Source organism: Pseudorca crassidens, chromosome 5, assembly GCF_039906515.1.
Source record: "Pseudorca crassidens isolate mPseCra1 chromosome 5, mPseCra1.hap1, whole genome shotgun sequence".
Classification (NCBI taxonomy): domain Eukaryota; kingdom Metazoa; phylum Chordata; class Mammalia; order Artiodactyla; family Delphinidae; genus Pseudorca; species Pseudorca crassidens.
This window is the reverse complement of record NC_090300.1, coordinates 126,694,300-126,714,421: the sequence shown is the minus strand read 5'-3', so window position 1 is coordinate 126,714,421 and position 20,122 is coordinate 126,694,300. Positions and strand designations below refer to the sequence as shown.

At 34.8% G+C, this 20,122-nt stretch overlaps 1 protein-coding gene across 2 annotated transcripts in view; it reads right to left on the bottom strand.

Annotated features, from left to right (window-relative positions):
• Positions 1-20,122, bottom strand: part of NCAM2 (neural cell adhesion molecule 2) — a 495,236-nt gene that overhangs the window by 74,674 nt on the left and 400,440 nt on the right. For both annotated transcript variants that reach the window (XM_067739241.1, XM_067739240.1), the window contains exon 12: positions 14,387-14,560. In XM_067739241.1, coding sequence (XP_067595342.1) covers positions 14,387-14,560 — 174 coding nt within the window. The remainder of the gene's footprint in view (positions 1-14,386; positions 14,561-20,122) is intronic.

Here is a 20,122-nt window from a genome sequence, read left to right as displayed (position 1 = left end):
GAAACCACTTCTGATCATGCCAGTCCACAGTGTTCATCCTCCCCTTGGAAGATGGTACTACTGAAGAAGGCATTAGAACATTTCCAATGAAAGAATCTTGAGCCATTTAGTCTATAAAGGAAAAGTTCTATACTCTCTTTAAACTCTGAGTATATTTATATACAATAATAGAGAAAACAGTGTTCATAATAAAAATTTTAATAATATAAAATAAAATAATTTTTAATATAGTTAAATATTGTTGGACATGATTTCAAAAATTTTAGGGGAACAAAATTTAAATATGTCTTCTAAAGATCCCTATCATTTAAATTCACTATACAAATAATCATGATGGTTAGCCCATAGGGATTTCTCACTGAAATTAAGAAGAATTTGTAAGCTATATTCTAGCAAAGATCTTATTTACACTAAACACTAAAGTGTCCAGAAGAGTATATTTTTCAGCAGTGAAATGGGTTCTAATGTTTTAAAGTGTCTAGGATCTATGAATACTTTCATCCACCTGTGGATTAAATTCCTATAAGGCACTCATGAAATATTCATGTTTCTTTTCTCACTCCTCACAAACATCTTCCCTATATAAATTAAGTTCATTTCTTCATAACCTTTATATCTGTGATTCATAAAATTATAACCACACAGAAAAGCTCATTTATTTTACTAAAAATGTTTTTTAAATTATTTGTATAAAAGCTCTGTCATTACAGCAGAGACAAGGCTGAGTACAGAATTTTGTATGAATTTGTGTCTTCATCTTGACATATGCGAGGAAGTTTCCAGCAGACAAGTAATTTTACTTAATACTGCTATTTCACACAATTTTCCCCTTAGTTTAGTTCCCTCTATACTTTTTTCTACATAATTTAAATTCATTAAGATTTCAATTATATATGTTTGTAATTTAGTTCGGGTTCTTTTTATGGGCACACTGGAAACAGTCCAAGACATTCTTGTTTTGAATTTTAACATATAGACCTCTTTCCCCTACATGCAAATTCTAACAGATTTCCTTTAACTTAAAATGTGAAATGACTGTGGATTACATTTTTCTTCCTTTTTTTGCAATTCATAAGAGTTTATTGCACTTGTATTTATCATAGATGATTTTTGCAGTCAATTTTTCTTTTGCCTTTCACCATGTGAAATATAGCCATTTAGAAATGATAGCCAATTTTATTTAGGCATATTTATGTTGGAAATAGTATAATCATAAAAAATATTTATTGTAAAGAATCTTAAAAAAGCATTGGAGCTTATTAAGTTTTAAAAATCTGTAGCAGCTTAGAGCTGACACTAAATAATGATTATTTTAAATTATTTCTAAAATTGTGAAACTGAATAGTATGACGTGTGGAGGGAAATCCAGTTTCACTCAGGCAACTATAAGTAACATGGATTCAAAGAAACATTGGAATAAAAATCTTAAAGTGTAATTTGAAATGATGTTAAAATATCTTTTAGCTATTGGGAAACTATAAGATTATTTTTAAAAACCCACAAAAAACAGAAAACAAGCAAGCAAACCAGAACACCCTTTTAGACCCATTTCATCACAAGTGGTAGGCAAAGAAGTTTGTTGAGAAATGATATATTACATGAAGTAGCTATCACAGATTCATGTCATTGGATCACATGAATTCTTTAATCATTGTTTATGAAAGACATCTGCTAATAAATAACAAAAGAAAATGTATAGCAATATATGTTTTGAGAACACACATAAAAGAAAAAACACAAAGATAAGAGAAAAAGAAAAAAAGAAAATTCATTTTTTATAGTTAAACCACTCTGTGTGTGTGGTTTGAAAGGAGGGGAGACAGAAAAGACCTAAAAGTATCATCATGTTATATGCAGTGATATCTTCTGAGGTGCATTTCCAAAAAAAATTAAAAAGGAAGTTTTTAAGTAACATAAAGACATATCGATTATTTCTTTATTTTTAGTGGCACCATAACACAACATAGAAAACTCCCCATAAATTTAGGAAAGTCACAACTTAGATAACATCATAATATGGCAAAATGCATGTGAAGAAATATTTGTGTGGGCTTACTCTAGTTAAAGTTTGATACTCATTCTCATTATTTTTACTCTATATTTTATTTTTATTTATTTATTTATTTTTTTGCGGTACACGGGCCTCTCTCTGTTGTGGCCTCTCCTGTTGCGGAGCACAGGCTCCGGACACGCAGGCTCAGCGGCCATGGCTCACGGGCCCAGCCGCTCCGCGGCATGTGGGATCTTCCCGGACCGGGTCACGAACCCGCGTCCCCTGCATCGGCAGGCGGACTCTCAACCACTGCGCCACCAGGGAAGCCCTACTCTATATTTTAAATAATCACTGGCTTTCTTTTTAAATACTAACAAAAGCAAAATGTTTCATACTCAACAATGATCAAGGAAGAAATTTTATAGGCAATAACTTTCACAAAATGTTTCCATTAACAATTACTTTCTTTTTGAGTTTTGTAATTCAGATTAAAAGAAGCCCAATCCTGTATATTTTCATTAAAAAATTAATTGACAATTAATAAAAATATGACCTCTTACATTATTATGTACTCCATTTAGAGATGTAGCACTGTACATATACAACATGTTCCTCAATTACCAATGAAGAATCCAGGAGCTATTGAATAACCTGAAATCTACTGCATAACTAGTGGGGTCTTAAACAATAAAATTTTAGGTGGATATCAAATAGCATGCTTCCCATTATAGAACTGGTTGGATCAAATTACTTTATGGTTTCTAATAGGTTCTTTTATGCATGCAGAAATATCTACCAATAAGCAGAGCTGCCATATTGAATAATATTGACCTCATAATAAATGTAAATAGCTCTTCTTGTAGTTGTATATGATACAATATATGCAACCTTACACTGTGTCCATAGCGAATGGCCTTTGTTATTCTGGTTCTTGTTGAGAAAAACTGTCAAGTTTTGAAGTTTAAGCTTATATTCAAAATTTCCTCTGAGTATGCATATGACACTAGCCAGTTTCCAAGATAACTGTGATATTTTTTCCTCACTAGCCACGCAATAAAGCAGGGAATTTAGCTTATTATAGGTACTAATCATTACTCAGTAAGAAACATTGATATGCTCATTTTTCTAAAGGGGAATTGTCAATATTATAACCATCAATATATTAATGAATTAATTTTAATATAATATTGTCTGTGCTTTAAAACTTGAAAAAGCCCAAATGTAAAAATTATTACACAAAAACAATAAATATCTGTATATAAAGATGAGATGGCAAGTGGAGGTAAACTGATTAGACCTACAGAACTCAGGAAAGTCTCAGAAATTTTAAGTCCAAAACATGGGAACAAAGAAATGGATGATCACCAAACATTTGAACAACTGTACTTTCACGTTCTTGTCTCAGATTTAAGGGAAGATGAATTCCTCTCTCTCAACAGAAGATGAAAGGTTTATTAACTAGATAAAATGAACCAAGGAAGCTTAGACTATGGGGTTATAAATATGAGGGAGTTTGGAGCTGATGAGCTGGCAAAAATTTGTGGGATACCATCTAACATAAACTGCTTTTCCACAAAGCTCCAGTAGTCAAATATGTAGATAATAACTAAAAATCCTCAAAAAAGATATCTACAAACAGCTGACATTTCACAGACCTTTGTTGATGGGGAATCATAAACCCATCTGATCACAAAGCTTGAGAAGCCCTGCCCTTGCAAACAGAGCCTAGTGGTGTTTTTTTCTCTTTGAGGTATACACATCCAGACAAGGATCACCAAATATTTGAGAAAAGTTTCCAATATGAATGACAGAGAATAAAATCAATAACAATAATAACAACAAAATAAGTCTAGGAAAAAAATTAGGGAACAGAAACAACTTTGAAAACAGACTATAATTACAATTAACAGAGAGAGAATATATAGTACTCATGAAATACGAAATGATCAGAGAATGAAAGATTTAGAAATTTTAAAATTGACAGAAAAATTGAAAAATATAAATGTTAAAATGAAAAAAATTATAGTAGAGTAGCACTAATCTTCAGCCTATTTCAATTTAAACTTCTATTTAAAACCAGTTTGCTGATCTATCAGACACAGGCATGTATTGTATAAATCCAAACACACACTTCGAAACAATCTTGGAAAAGATGCTTATTGAATACTACTTTTCAAAAAAAATGAAAATGGCTTTCTCTACCATATAAATTGATTTTTTTTCTTTCAAATTTTAATTAAACAGATCCTTTGCTAAAATTAAAGCCTGGATAAAAAGTTTGGAATTATATGTAATAATGAAGCATGCTCATAATTTTTTTTGTGTGTGTGTGGTACGCGGGCCTCTCACTGTTGTGGCCTCTCCCGTTGTGGAGCACAGGCTCCGGAGGCTCAGCGTCCATGGCTCAGCGTCCATGGCACGCAGGCTCAGCGTCCATGGCTCACGGGCCCAAGCCTCTCCGCGGCATGTGGGATCTTCCCAGACCGGGGCACGAACCCGTGTCCCCTGCATTGGCAGGCGGACTCCCAACCACTGCGCCACCAGGGAAGCCCGCATGCTCATAATTTTAACTATAGTGTTTACAAACTAAATACTATAATGTTAAAATTACATCTAAAATTTAAATATACACACTGAAATTGCATCCTGCAAAGCCACATTGAAGGTTCAGTGGAACTACACAATGACAGGACTAAAAAATCCAACTGTGTATTTATTTCCAAATTGTAATCAATAACTACATCCCTTTATTAGTGAAAATGGCAAGAATTTGGAAAAATAAAAGTTTCAATGGAATTTTATTTAGATAATGCTCTTATTTTCAAATAAAGGTTATCTCCCTTATTTTTAGGAACAAAGGGAAATTCTACTATAAGCTTAGACCCAAATAAAGCAGAGCATGTAATAATTTTGGTAGACATGGAAGGACTTCTATGTGTGATTCTAGCTGGCTAACCATTTCACAAATCAAAAGAAAGAGATTATGCTATTTGAGAGGACTGTTTTATGTTGTTAAAAAGAACTTGATATTTTAAAATATTAATTTTTCATTTTGAGTTTGAAGACGGAAAAATGAGTAGCTGTTTTGCAAGATTATGATTTTCTCTTCATTTGTGCCCAATGAGGTGTATAGAACACACTTACAAAATGTTAAATGATATGGTAATGAATGTCATGTAGCCCTCCCAGCCAAACAGTGCTACACCTGTAAAACATGATTTTCACTCAAAATTAAATGTCAGAATGACTCACATTCTATATTTGAATAGATTAAGTTTTTGATTTATTCACAATTATCTATGCTTTGAAAATTAGTTTTGTGTCACATTAGTGATTGGGATGGTCAGTAAGGCTTCAGCTAAATCTTAGAGAATATAGTAATAGGTCTAGGCTTCAACTGACCCCTAAGCCTAGGACCAGGTACAGAGTGAGCAAGTGTAATTCATAGTAAATTAATTAGTGAGTCATTTAGAATCAGAATCTACTAACAGGAAAATTATGATGCTAAAATTTTCCTGCTGAATGACATTACAATCAAGTGAGAACTGATATTTATTTCTATGTCACGATATCAGCAATTAGAAGCAGATACATGAACAGTATATAATGAATTACAGATATTTATGAACAAGGAAAAGTAACTAAACATCCACTAAACTAACGTAAATTAGAAAAACATAAAGCCACTCTGAGGGCAAAAAAAAAGTAGTAGCTGAAACGTTCATGACCATATGCACGTGTCTTTTCATAGATAAACCTAAATCTATCTTTTAACAAATGCCAAAAAGGCAATGAGTATAATTATGTTTTAAAAAGCTCTTAAAGTTTAAGATGAATGATTAGCACAAACTATAAAATGAATACACAAAATTAGCATTTTTTTTCACTATTTAAAAATATATGAGTGCCTTAAAATATATCTTCAGAGTTTCAGCATAGGGTTACTTACACAGCCAGAGAAACAAGTTTTCTAAATACAATTACAGATTATACATATCATTTTCAAAAGTCTGTGTAAATGTACATATTATCTCACAGAAAAGAAAGGCAAACTCTAAACTATCAAAATTGAAGTGGACGGGGAGATATGAAACTAGAGGAGTAGCCACGGAACTGCATTTCTATCAATTCTGCAGTCCTGTTGAAAACATCACTGGTATTCAGATAACTGAGAGCTTTCACACAGACTGATTTTGAATATCATCACTGGGGAAAGAAGATATGAGAGAGATTTGAGGATGGGACTCCTGCATGGAGCCAGGAACGTCTGAGTTCTTGGATGAAACTCAAAGTGTGAGCTAGAAAACACACACACACACACACAGAAGACTACTGGCAACTACAATTTGTCTGGCTTGGCCTTGAACCAAATCCTAGTTTGATTGGGCAGGGTGAGGTGGGTAGATAAATATTTGTTTGACAATCAGTAACTATAAACCTGCTCTCATAGTACTCTCATAGAATACCTCAAATCAAGAAATTAATTTAGGGTGCTCTGGTGCTTCCAGCTTTGTAATGCTCCAGGGTAATTTCCAGAGGCAAACAGATATCTTCTGTGGAAGAATACACCCAAACCTAAGGTCTTGCAGGATTCCCAGTAAAGAAGATAAGCAAAATAAGAGCCATAAAATATACTAGTAAATAAGCCACACTGAGTGAGAGTCTGCTGAAACAAGTCAATGAACTAATAGAAATTATGTAAATTAAAATGTGATCATTGAATTAAAAACTTAATAAGAGGTTGAATGGCAGATTAAACATAAGTGAACAAAGAATGAGTGAGCTAGTAGACAGAGCTGAATAGCATAATAAAAGAATGAAACATAATAAAATATATGTAAGGAGATATGGTATTCTAAGCTTTCAAATAACAAGTTTAGCATGTTACTTAGATTTTCAGAATAAAGGAATAGAGAGAATGGGAGAAGAGAATATTCAAGAAGGTAATGATATAATATTTTCCACAGCTGATGAAAGATAGGGATTTTCAGATTCAGAAATCAAACTGAACCCCAAGCAGAACAAATACAGAAATCCACATTAAGACATGTACTATTTATTAAAAAAATGACAACTAACAGCAGACTTCAAAACAGTAACAACGGAAGCCGGAAGAGAATAAAATATTCTCCTTAGATTACAAAAGGAAAGTAACTATCAAGTTTGATTGTATACTCAGCTGAACTGTAATTTGAAAACAAAGTTGAAATAAGAACATTTTTAATATACATCTTTTGAGAATGAATGAAAACTATGGATCTCCCCTCCAGAATATGTATATATGGACAATTACAAAGTTGAATACAATTTTTGAGATTCTCACTATCTCTGAAGCCTGTTCTCTGCTTCAGTTCATATAACTTTCACCCTTAAATCAAGCTACACCAGAGAGGGTGTACTTGGGCCACATTCTCTAGCTCTCTTATAATAATGTTTTTAGTAAATTACCCTGATTCTTATGTCTGTAATGCATTGAAGCACAAAGGAAATAAGCTACTATGTAATTATTTTTGTCTCAATTGATATCCTTTTGAAATCATCAATTACTACATCATATAGTCTCACAACTCACGCACACACAATATTTATCATATATTTTCTGGACTCTACTGTCATGCTGTAGTCTAGTCAACCATCCATATATGGGGTGGAATGAACAAACATGCTTAAAATGTCTGCCTTGTTTTTCCTCCCTTCCCTTCCCTTCAGCTTTATTCTTTTCTAATAATAAACTTTCAAATAACAGTGATATTTCACCTTTCTAATTCATATTTAACTCTGTCAGGCAAATTACCCCTTAAATTATCTATAAAACTACCTCCCATTAGCTATCGAAAACACATCGCAACAATCACACACACACACACACACACACACACACACACACACACACACATATATAACTCATATTCTACAAGGCAGTAATTTGTGTTCCACTTTCTCAACTCTTAACTGAATGAAAGATACAAAGTCCATAATAGTTAATAGTGTAGGCTTTGGAACCAGATTTCCTATCTGGGTTTGAATTTTAGTTTCAATATTATTCATCCATATGACGTTAGGGATAAGACACTACACGTTATAGTCTCAGTTTTCTCCTTTATATGGATTGCCCTCAGCTTTATTCTCTGTAAAACAGAATATATTGATACTACCAAATTCTTCAGTTTGTTGACTATTGACTTTATTTTCAGTTTTCACCACAATGATTGCAAAAGAGTGAATATTTGGGACTGAATTGTATTCCTTCCCCCCCAAATTTATATGTTGAAGCCCTAATGTGATCCTTTTGGAGGTGGGGCCTTTGGGAGGTAATTAGGTTTAGATGAGGTTATGAGGGTGGAGAAATTAGTGTTCTTATAACAAGAGGACTAGAAACCTGAGCATGCTGCACACTTTCTCTCTCTTTCTCTGTCTCCCTCTCTCTTCTCTGTCTGTACATGGTGAGAAGGCGGCCACCTGCAGGCCAGAGAGAGAGTCCTCCTAGGAATCAAACCATATGGCACCTTGATCTTGGACTTCCCAGTCTCCAGAACTGTGGGAAATAAGTATCTGTTGTTTAATCCACCTGATCTAAGACATTTTGTTACAGCAGCCTAAACTAAGACAGAAATGTTAGCTATCTTTAATGTTACATTAATTGCCTGATCACTGATATTTTGTCTCAGCAAGGAGGAACAACATGATCATTTTAGAAGACTATCTATATACAGTGTGAGGTGGAATTAATATATTTTCAGAGTAATTTCACTCAAAACATCATTGACAAATCTTCGTGTACTAAATGAGAATTTGCTCGCTTATTAACATAAACCAATTTTGTTTCTCAAGTCAGCTAATAGATGACTTGGAAATATCCTAGAAAACATTTTGAGGGCAAAGGAACCATATTTAAATGTTCTGATGATTTATTTGACAGAAATATTTTTCAATAGAAAAAAATTAGAAATAGTGCTAAATAAATGAAGATCATAAATTCTTAGTTTTATGTATACACATATTCATAACTATACATAGATACATGCATTGCAGAATTTATTATACCTCACAATTGAAACTTCAACAAGATTTTGATCTATGAAATTAGATCAGCTTTTGGGATTTTATTTAAAATAGATACATAATAAAGAGGATATTATAGGAAATATGGAGATGTCAGCTAAGATTCCCATTTGCTGCCTAGCTGGGGATAATTCAGGCTGCAGACGGTTAGGGTCTGTCTCAGGTGCAAAAAGCTGTCTCTAACACAGTTGTACTGTTCGCGGAGAAGCTTGCATCTGAGTAAAGAAAGAAGCAAGGGTATAAAGGACTGGCCATTTTAGCCTAAGGTGGACATTATACAGAATGTAATACTCCTCATTCCAGACTTCCTTGATGGGTGGGCTGAGGCATTATCATGCCTCCAGTACAGTCCAACTTCCCTCCTGCCTGATCAAAGCCCTAATTCCTTTTACAAGATACCCTGCAGTCCAAACTAGATCTCTGTGTCTGCTACTGGATAATAAAATATGGAACAGTTGATACCAAAAGTAGAGGTCTCTGATGAGGCAGGAGATTTGATAGGGTATTCATCAGTGAGTTTGATGCATTAGGCTTTTGAGATATACAGAGGAAAATGGAGCTTAGGCACTAAATGGTGCACAAGGCTGCCATGCCAGCATTGAACTGGGACTGCAGCAGAAAAGGGCACTGCAACAGGTCCAAGCAGTGGTTCAAGTTGCCCTGCCACTTGGGCCATATGACTGATGCAGTGAACCTAATGTTGTTTGATGTATTAGGGATGGGAAGAAATATTCTGTGGCATTTGTGGTCATTCCCAGGGGAGAATCACAATGAAGTCTCCAGGTTTCATGAGCAAGGTAATACCATATTCTGTGCAGAATTATATACCTTTTTAAAAAATTCCTGGCATGTAATTGAGCAAGAAGAAATGACCGGCTAAGGGATCACAATCAGACCACATGGCCATGTAACTGGAGCTGCCCATCAAGACCTGCCTACTGACCCACTACATCTTAAGGTCACGTTGCTCAATAACCATTTATTATAAGTGAAGTGGTCCATCCAAGATGGACAATGTTGCCTTGAGAGATCCTCATCCAGTTGATTGAGGTTTTGTGGAGCCTGCGTTGCAGTTCAATGACTCCATTTTCCCAGCTTTGTTTCTCCCCTCTTCTTTCAAAGATGTCTATCTCTAATAAACACCTTGCTGCTTCTGTAGACACAAATGTATTGAAAGGGGGATATATAACAGATTCACCTTACAGAGACTCAATAATAAGGTGCTATAAAATAACCCTTTCCCTTCTCCCACCTCTACCAAATTTCATCATTCCCTCTACCCTCTACTCTTGTATATTTTGGCACTTGAAATACTGAAATGAATGGGCATACTAGTTCCACTCATGGAATTTATAAGCTAGGAGACAAGATAAATCAGAGATTTGTAGTATAAGAAGTAGAATATGATATAATGTAATATATTAAAATATAAATATAATATAATGTAAGAAATATATTGTTGCTTGCTGGAGACTCATTCTGGGGGAAGAGAGAATTTTAGTGTGAAAGCACTTCCAAGAAGGACTGATTGTGAGAGCACATTGTAGGTTGGCCAGGGTAAAAGGGTAATTCTAGGCATTGTTAAAAGGACGTAAGCCTGTCTGGTTGGAAAAATGTGAGCAAGGTTGAAGTATCACTTTTAAAGGAAACCGTAGTGACTCAATGAAAATATGTGTGCTTAAGGTAGAAAGTTTAAATCTAAACTATGTTATATATTCTAACATTCAAATTATTGATGTAAATTTTACAGAAAACATGACTATGATTATGCATTCCATATTTCATATTTCTATCAGCATAAAGCATTTGCTATTCTGATCTTTACTATATCTCTTTATGTTATTCTATATCTTTACTATATCTTTACAAAAATGGTACATCTCTTAGCTAAAGGAAGAGCAAATGCCAGACACACATTTTCTAGATTGTTAGGATTGGTTCCAGTGGGATTGTCCAGCTTGTCCCTGGCTAACCTTTGCAGTTATGTTTTTCTCTTAGTTATATATTTACATTCCTGCCTGTTAACCAAATACTAGGGCTACAAGATGAAACACTTAAAGATTTGAGTTTTTATACATGAAATGAGATCACCTTCTCATTTGAGATATACAGTGTAAATTCAACATTAAATAAATCAGATTACTAAAGTGCACTTAATCTCAAGAAGAAAAAATGACACCAGTCCAGCAACAGGAAGTTGTGTGGAAATGCATGGGCCTGCTTCTGCTGTCTTGGAATTTTCAACTGCAATAATTCATAAAGAGAAGAAAGAGATGGAAAATACTAAGCAATTGAGAAAATGTTAGGCATCCCCTGCAGAGTTGAATAAGAGGCTGAACTGGCTCTGGAACCTCAGTCCCAACATTCCAACCCCCAAGCTCACTGCATCACACTCTGTATATCACTGCATCACACTCTGTATAAGCAGAAGGCGACACGGAGAAGAATTCCATTGGAATAGTGCACCTTCCTCCTAGGAGAGATCTCTCTTCCCTTCTGGCAGGTGAGGATAACGCAAATGGATGAACAGATCCATTGAATTTGTCAGCAAAAAGTGGAGGTGGAGGGACTTTGGCATTTCCATCCTCATTTGGAATTCTTGTTTTTACAGAACATTAATCTGTCTTCTGGAAGAGGAAACCTGTGAGGCAGTCTAGGTTCTTATATTTCAGCTTAATAAGGATGTGGAACTTTTCCCCAGGTCAAATGGATACTCCATAAAGTTGATGGACTACAGTTACACTCAGAGCAAAACCTACTGAGACAAGGGCGAGGAGGTCAAGCTGAGCAGTGTTCCATCTGAGGACACTCTCTCTCCAAAAAGTCTTCTGGTGTGCTTGCACCCCACACATGCATCCCCAGGAGACAGGTACTTAGATGTGGTCTCACAGAGAGCACAGGTGGCAGGCACAGCCCGAGGAGAATTACAGCACCAGAAAAATAAGAGGTATTTGACTCCTTTTTTCTCTCCGAGAGAAGATGTAGTTCATGCCACCTTCCCACTCTCAGCTCCCCAGGATAAGATCCAGCTGTATGGGGGCCAGAGAAAATATGAGTGCTAAACTGGACTTTATAAGTTTTAAGTTGTGCAGGATTTAACTGAATGTATTTGTACTTGAAGAGGACCATAAATCTATAGTGTCTGCTAAAGATGTTAAATAACAGAAAAGGAGATTTCCCCAAAAATGATGAAATGAGTAATTGGATTAAAAAATCGTGTTTGTACTACACTGAGTTGAGATCATGCAGTAGTTTGGTTACATGATTGTAACCTGGTTCAAGGAACTTATTAACATATCTTTGAAAGAAGAGTAAGCCGCAAAAAAGAAAAAAAAATGTATCAGTGCAGATATTTCCCTTATGTAAAGGGGAGAAAGCTCCAGCCATGGGACTTAAAGTATTTTGGTCTTATTGGCAAGCTTTAGGCTGTCTTAGTCTGAAACCATTAAATGCCATATTCATGTAACTTCGCTTCTGACATTAGAGACTCACCAAACACGCTTCGGACACATTTTCTTTCCTATGTAATATACACACGTACCCATTGTATAGACTCTGAATGCCTCATTTCTGGGATAGTGATTTCTCACAGTAAATCACCAAATGTTCTTTGCTATCATATACCACTGTTATAAGCATGGAAATTTGCTTCTGAGCGATGTATACATGGGGTACAAAATCAGGTTTTTGAACTTGAAAAACTTGGCCAGTCCAAAGCCATGATAAATTCTCCATGGTGTTGCAACTTTGTAAGAAGTCTTGGGAAAATCTATTCACCTCCTCCCTCTAACCCAGGGTCGAGGGGCAGGGTGTGGCAGTACTATTCTGCCGAGTGTAATTTCTATCGTGTTCAGACCTCACTTTCCGTTTCTTCATGTCTGTGATGGAGTGCTCACTATCAATATTCTCTACTGTCAGAAATATCTTCTCTTTCTGTCTCTCGCCTTTCACCCTCTCTTGTTTTCTCTTTCTTAAAAAAAATATGACTCCTACATCTAGGATAATCATTTCTTTTACTAGCATCCTTGAACTCACTCATGCATTCTTTTTGTGCATGATCTTTATGCATCTTCTCTCCTGAACCACATAGCATGTACACAAAGAACATTAACTATCCAGAATTTCTCATCATTAAAAGCAGTGGTAAGAGCTGACCTGTTTGGGGGCATTATTTGAAGAATGTGTAAATGATTCATGATTGATTGACAAAATTCCCAACACTTCTATCAAAAACCTATAGTTACTCTTAGTCAAAACTGAACAAGCAGGTGCCAACACAGGTGAGCCTCAAATGATTTTATCTGTTCTGTCTCCATTGTCCACTAGGACAATTCTTCCCAGGAGGGCTCATGCCTTTTATAGAACCTTCACACTACATGTTAGGGTCAAGGCAGAGCCAGCAAAGGAGGAACACTCTGCAGCAGTACTTTTCTCACTATTTTATACTGTCGTTTTGGACCACGTATTGCCTTTACTGTACAATATAAGCATTTTATTTCCATTCAAGGAAACAAGCTCATAAGTGTGTGTGCAATTAACAGAGTCTAACTCTGGTAATTTGGTATTATTCCCTAATTTAGTTTCTTCTAATAATGGAGAAAAAAATCACATATTCACATGACGAAATTCTACGTAAGTGAAAATAACTGTTGCAAAGTGTTGTAACTTCTCATAGCTAGCTAATTCTATTATTCAAAATCTTATGACACACAGTAAAAATCTGAGTTTTCAAAACATAATTTTGAAGGAGATTTTCTTACGCAAGGTCAATTTTTATAGATGGCTTCATGAGTATATATACAAGACATACATTTTACAGTATGACTTTCACACCTACTTATGAAAGAAATATTATTAATAAATAGAAAACACACACTTGATAATATTCAGCCATCAAATGTAACATGTCAGCAATTTGTTTTCAAACACCCAAATTTTAAATACTAACTTTTCCCCTGGAATTAAACTTTGGTGATTTTGCTAAACTTTTTTTTTTTTTTTAATTTTATTTTTGGCCGAGCCGAAAGGCTTATAGGATCTCAGTTCCCTGACCAGGGAGTGAACCCAGGCCCATGGCAGTGAAAGTGCCAAGTCCAAACCACTGGACTGCCAGGGAATTCCCAAAACTCTTTAATCTTTACTAAAGATGGAAACTTTTCTACTCTTTATTAAAGTATTCTTAAGAAGAATAAGACAGTGGGAACGTCTTTCCAATCCTATCTCATGAAAAGAAAGAAAAATAGCATGTTGAAGGAAACTAAAAAGCTAATCACACAGGTATGTTGGAGATCAGCTTGAATTAACCAACACACTTTGAAATCATTGACTCACTTTGAACTCCATGGGAGCGTACTATTTTCCAGGTTTCTGATGCCACTTCTTTAACATCCACTTGATAGTGATTAATAGGCACACCTCCATGGGAGTCCGGCTTGCTGAAAGAAACCTTGGCTGTGGTCTGTGACAGCTCTATAATCTTCACTCCATAGGGATTGGATGGCACATCTACAAAGGAATAAAAACAAAGGAAATATAACCCAGGTAATGTGGATGGCCATTATTAAGACTTATGGTGCTCTGAGCACTAGGAATAAAAGAAAATTGCTGCCTATATCACTTAATATATTTGAATCACAAAGCTTGCATAAACCGCTGAATGATCTCTTCAAATTGCAAGAAGGTATACATTAGTCAATCTTTATTACTATAGAAAATAAAGAGTAAAATATTCAATATCAAATTTCATTTATTGAGAGAATAATTTTACTTCTGCCTTTACTATACAATATAAGCATTTTATTTCCATTCAAGGAAACAATCTCATGAGTGTGCATGTGTGAGTGTGTGTGTGTGTTTGTGTGTGTGAGAGAGAAAATGCAGGCACAATTAAAACATAAGAATAGATTTTACTGAATCATTAGCATAAAGAATTATCTTTTGTGAAAATGTGAGATTTATTTCCATTTTGTTTATTAAAATTATATTAATAACTTGGTGGCAAGTGTTAAGTTTAGATAAATTGTCATTATGAACTAAATAAAACTGTAAACTATCTTTTAAAATTTTATTTAAGTATCAGTTAATTAAAATAAAGTTAGATATTTAAGTTTAATCCCTGTATTTAAAGGAGACAGCTACAAAATTCTTCTTCTATGTGTTTTTGTATTAATCCATTACTCACATTATTTCAAACTCAAGAAGATATCCTGGGTGAAATTTCATTTTATTTTCTAGTGCACAAAGCTTTATAAAGAATTATCTGAAAGGTCAAACAGGCAACAGGAGAAAATAAGAGGGAAAAAAGTCTTGATGAAGAAATCGATGAAACCTTTGCTCTGGAAACATGAGTAATTAGAGGCGTGTTAAACATTAAAGGAATTTCTCTCAGTCCTTTCTGTCTCTCAATCTCTCTCTCTTTTTTCAATATCACATTTAAAGAAAATCATAAAGATTGGAAATTTACACTTAGTTTATGTAAATTATATGCATGTGTTATATAAATATGTAAATAAAATATATAGTTCCATCTCTGGAATTAGCTCTACAAAAAGAAAAAAAAACACTTGATTGAAAATAATGCAGTAAACGTAAATTTTTGTTCTGATATAACCAAACATTCATATAAAAATCTCTAATGGCTGTCAAAAGTTAAATGTGCTTTATTTGCTAAAGTTAAAAGAGAGCACTGTAGGTCAAATAAAAATATATGCCTTATAAATGGTACTGGGCAAGAGCCAAGAAGGCAGGTTTATGGCCTTTTAGATATTAATATTGTAAAGAAATGCAACAGTGTACAGTTCATCTCTAATTAGTAACTGTAAATTATTTGGAGATCCTATGAAGTGCATTATGCTGTAACTCTAAGGTTCAGAAATAAATGTGCAGAATACTGATGCATCCCAAAGTCATATTGCTATTAAAATCTTATCTGGAAGTAAACATTTTAAATTATCTTAATAATTTATTAAAGTTGTCATAAACATGATCATAGTTTTAAAAGTTTCTTTAATCCCTGGGTTATAACTATAGGTTCTTTTCATCTGTAGGTTTGATCTAAAGTTTGAAGAGGAGGAAAAAACACACACACATTGATTGTTCTGAATAACACTACCAATTCCTCACCTCATGCTGAGTGACTCTCTAATGTCAACTAGGTCTAGGTTGGTCATCACAGCAATGATAACCTTTAGTTTGAGGATACACTTCAAAAGGAAAGGTTTTAAGTACTAGGGAAGGAGAAAGAAATGTGATTCTTCTGGGCTTTTACTTTTGACCATATGGCATGTACACGGTTCTGGGTTCTTACCCTCAGGGCAGAAGTATACACCATTTGCTAAGCTGTACACCCTGACATTGTACACCAACCAGGTTTTTATTCATAGCACAAAAGTACCATCACCAAAATATAAGCCAGTGGGCATCTTTTTCTAGCCATATAGTCTATTTTCAGACCTGTTGACTCTTACCTTGGTTTTTCATTTACATTTATTTTTTATTGGCCTCTTCTTTCTGTTACCTGACTAAAAAGCAAAGTGTGCTTATGATTTGCAACTCTAAAATCTTCCTAAATATTTGTTTCCATTCTGATTTTACATGTCCAACCACCCACTGACTACTAAATTATGAATTTCTTGTAGAAAAGGACAAAATATTTGATATACACAATTTATAAATGCATGCATACATATATACATACATGTATCATTGAAAATACTGATAGACTATACTCAGTCCTCAGGAAATACATGATGTATTAAATATTTCAGTAATTAAAAACAGTACACAAAGGTACAGAGTATGTCCAAGTGAATAGTGCCTGATGTAGAACCAACATCTCTAATTCTTCTCTCCACTTTCTCAATTGTTTTGTAATCACATTCATCCTTGATTCTACCTCTGATATACATCAAAATTAGTCACAAAGTTATTTTCATCTTTCCTGCATTATAATTCTTATATCCATCTTTTCCTTCCTGTTTCTACTGTTAACTCCCAAGCCCAGGCCCTATCTGCTTCTACCTGCAATGCCGTTATTGGCTCTCAGCTTCCTTTTCTATGGACAGCCCACCAAATTTCAACCCATATGGCAGGTAATGCAAAATCAATTTTTCTAAAGTACCATTCTGATCACGTCACTTCCCTGAGGAAGATATTCAGGAGCTTCCTCCTCTTTACAACAGCAAACTTAGACTTTTCAGTCTGGCTTTCAAGATCCTGAAATATCTAACCTCACTGGGTGTATGCAAGCATATTGTAAAAGATAATCAAACGCAGTCCAGTGTTTCAAATAGGGCTTGTTGATGTGAATTCCATATGCAGTGCTCCCATCATTGTTAGCATATTTTTCTAAATTACTTCGTAGCACCTTCCATCTTAATAATTAATGAATGCCACCTATCCCTGAATGAATAAATAGGACAATGATGCAAACACGTATTTATTTACTCTTCCTTTTCACCTTGACTGGTACCAATATAGGGTTCAATGAAGAGCCTGGATATATATAATCAGAATCTATGGATCCAAAGTCTGGTCTTGCTACTTTTGTCAACTTCAGCCTTGGACAAGTCTCTTAATCTTTTCAATCATCAGTATTTTTCTCCCTAAAATGGAAATTAGAATAATATCCACTGCTAGGATGCTATGAGTATTAAATAATGAAGAACACATAAAACAGAACTTGAAATATATTAAGCACTTAGTAAATATTAGTCATCATATCATTCTCTGGTAACTCTGGTAACTATCCTTCTCTGGTAACCATCCTCTTACTATCACTTTATTTTGTATTAATTGGCATCTATCAATATTTTAGTCAAATGGTGGGCAAAAGATACAATACTGAGGTTCAGCTTAGAAATATTTGCTGTGTATAATAGCAAAGACTGGGTGTCACGGTCTAAGAGTCAGATAGGAACAGTCTCTGGACTTGCTGTATGATTCTAAGCAAATTAAACTTATTGGGTACCAGTTTTCTTATAAGCAAAATGTTAATAATAATAACATTAAAGCTGCTGTTGTAAGGGTGAGTTGATGGATATACATCACAGGACATTTACAAATATTATTCTCAGTTACCCTTTCTTTAAAATGACTCTCAGGGTCTAAATAACATTGATAAGTATTTTGATATTTAAACATATGCCTAAGTCATAGTTTGATCAAAGTATAAATGAGAAAACTTATAAAAAGTCTGCCTTGGTAATTACTTTATCTTGTAACAGGTAAAGGAACAATAAGAGGAGTTGCTCCTCTGACTTTAATTCTGATAAAATAAACGAATACAATTAAATAAAAAAGAACTAATAAGTAAAGTAAAAGTACAAGAAACTTTATGAAAAAGGAAGGGGGCAATAAGCAGATATATGCATAGATGTTTGGAAATAAAGTGAAAATAATACATCAAATATTATGTTCCCCTGTCTAACAAAAAAAAGCATCCCAAAGTGAAGATGCCCCTATAAGGCAAAATTCTGAAAGCATATGCCCAAAGATATTCATGTAGAAGAAAAGAAAGAGAGTTGAAGAATATAATGCACCTGCAAAGGATATCATGGATGAGTAAATATTTTAAGTTGAAAAATTTCAAATTGAAGATGAATCATCGGATTACAAAACAGTATTTCCTCAGGATTCAGGATAAGGTGAGAGTCAAAAATGTTGAATACAACAGCAATATAAAAGATGATTTGTGGATGTGTATGCATGTGTGTGTATTTTAGATCTTTAAACTCTCTTCCTCAACTGTGTCCTCAATTATCAGAGAATAAATAGACCCTGATATCAAAAGTGAAAAACAGAAATCATCAAGTAAGTTCACTCAAATTGTATTCTATCACTTTTGGATTAATGGACGTATACTCTCCTCTTTCCCAAGGCCAAATCCTCCATCTCTGAATGGTGTTACTTTTACTTTTTTTCTTCTGCAGAACACTGCATCACCAGGTAGTTCTTCTCATCCCTTTTTCTTCTCTTTTGGAGTTTCAGTCTCTCTTTCTTCTCTGCCTTATTACCATGAACTATAAAAATCTCCCAAATGACAAACTTTCTTCTGTTCTACTCCATTCTCAGGCAACAAACTCGTCTTTTGTTTCCCTGTCACACTGCTTGAATAGATTGTTCCTAATTTCTGTCCCAACATCTTTACTTCTGGAACTTTGGTTTCCTAGAATGCTGGGAAGCTGGCAACTAAGGTAGGGTTCAGAGTCACTGATTCAACTCTTTCCCCACAGGTGAGGATGTGGTCTTGCTAAACTTAGATCAATAGGAACAGTTTGATATTTGTCAGCCTTTGTAAGTGAAAGTACTGAAGTGAATATTTTTCTAGAATGGTGTTTGAAACCTTATCTTAAATATTTTCTAATGATACTCCACATCCATTTCTATCATCTATGCTACTCCCCTTTATCATAAGAAATGGAAGGCTAAAATCTTTATTTCCCAGGTTCACTTGTTGCTAAGGTTGTTAGAACCATGGAGGCACTTAGGATGAGCTGCACATCTTAGTGGTTTAACATGCTGAAAGAGCGTGTGTGACATCCCTACTCTTCTGAGGAGGTGCCCGTGGACAAGGAGACCTACAGATGTGGATGATGGAAGCAGCTTGACTCCCTATTCCACAGTCTAATCACACAGTTCCTGGTGCTGGTGGCTGTGATATCAGAAGCAGGACAGCTTGGCTGCAGGGCTTTCTGACCTCTGATTAGCAGTTGCAGACTTGACCTTGCACCTCACTTGAGGTATATTATGACCTTGAAGCCAGAAGATTGGTGGCTATCTCGTGCCTTCCCTTTTCCCTGCTTCTCAAATGACTTTATAACCACACAATTCTCTATATTAAATTCTTTTCTCCTAGGTTTGTTCATCAGTCTCCACCCGATAAAAAGTCTCAAATATTAAGGGAATTATCATATAAAGAATTGAACTTCCTAGATTTAGCAAGACCCTAACATGCAGAGTGTAGCTATCAACTGCATGCACCTCAGGGATGATGCTGAGATGGGTTCCATCTGCTTCTGCTCGGAGCAGCCACCTTATTTCCAATAAATTTTATATATTTTTTCCTAT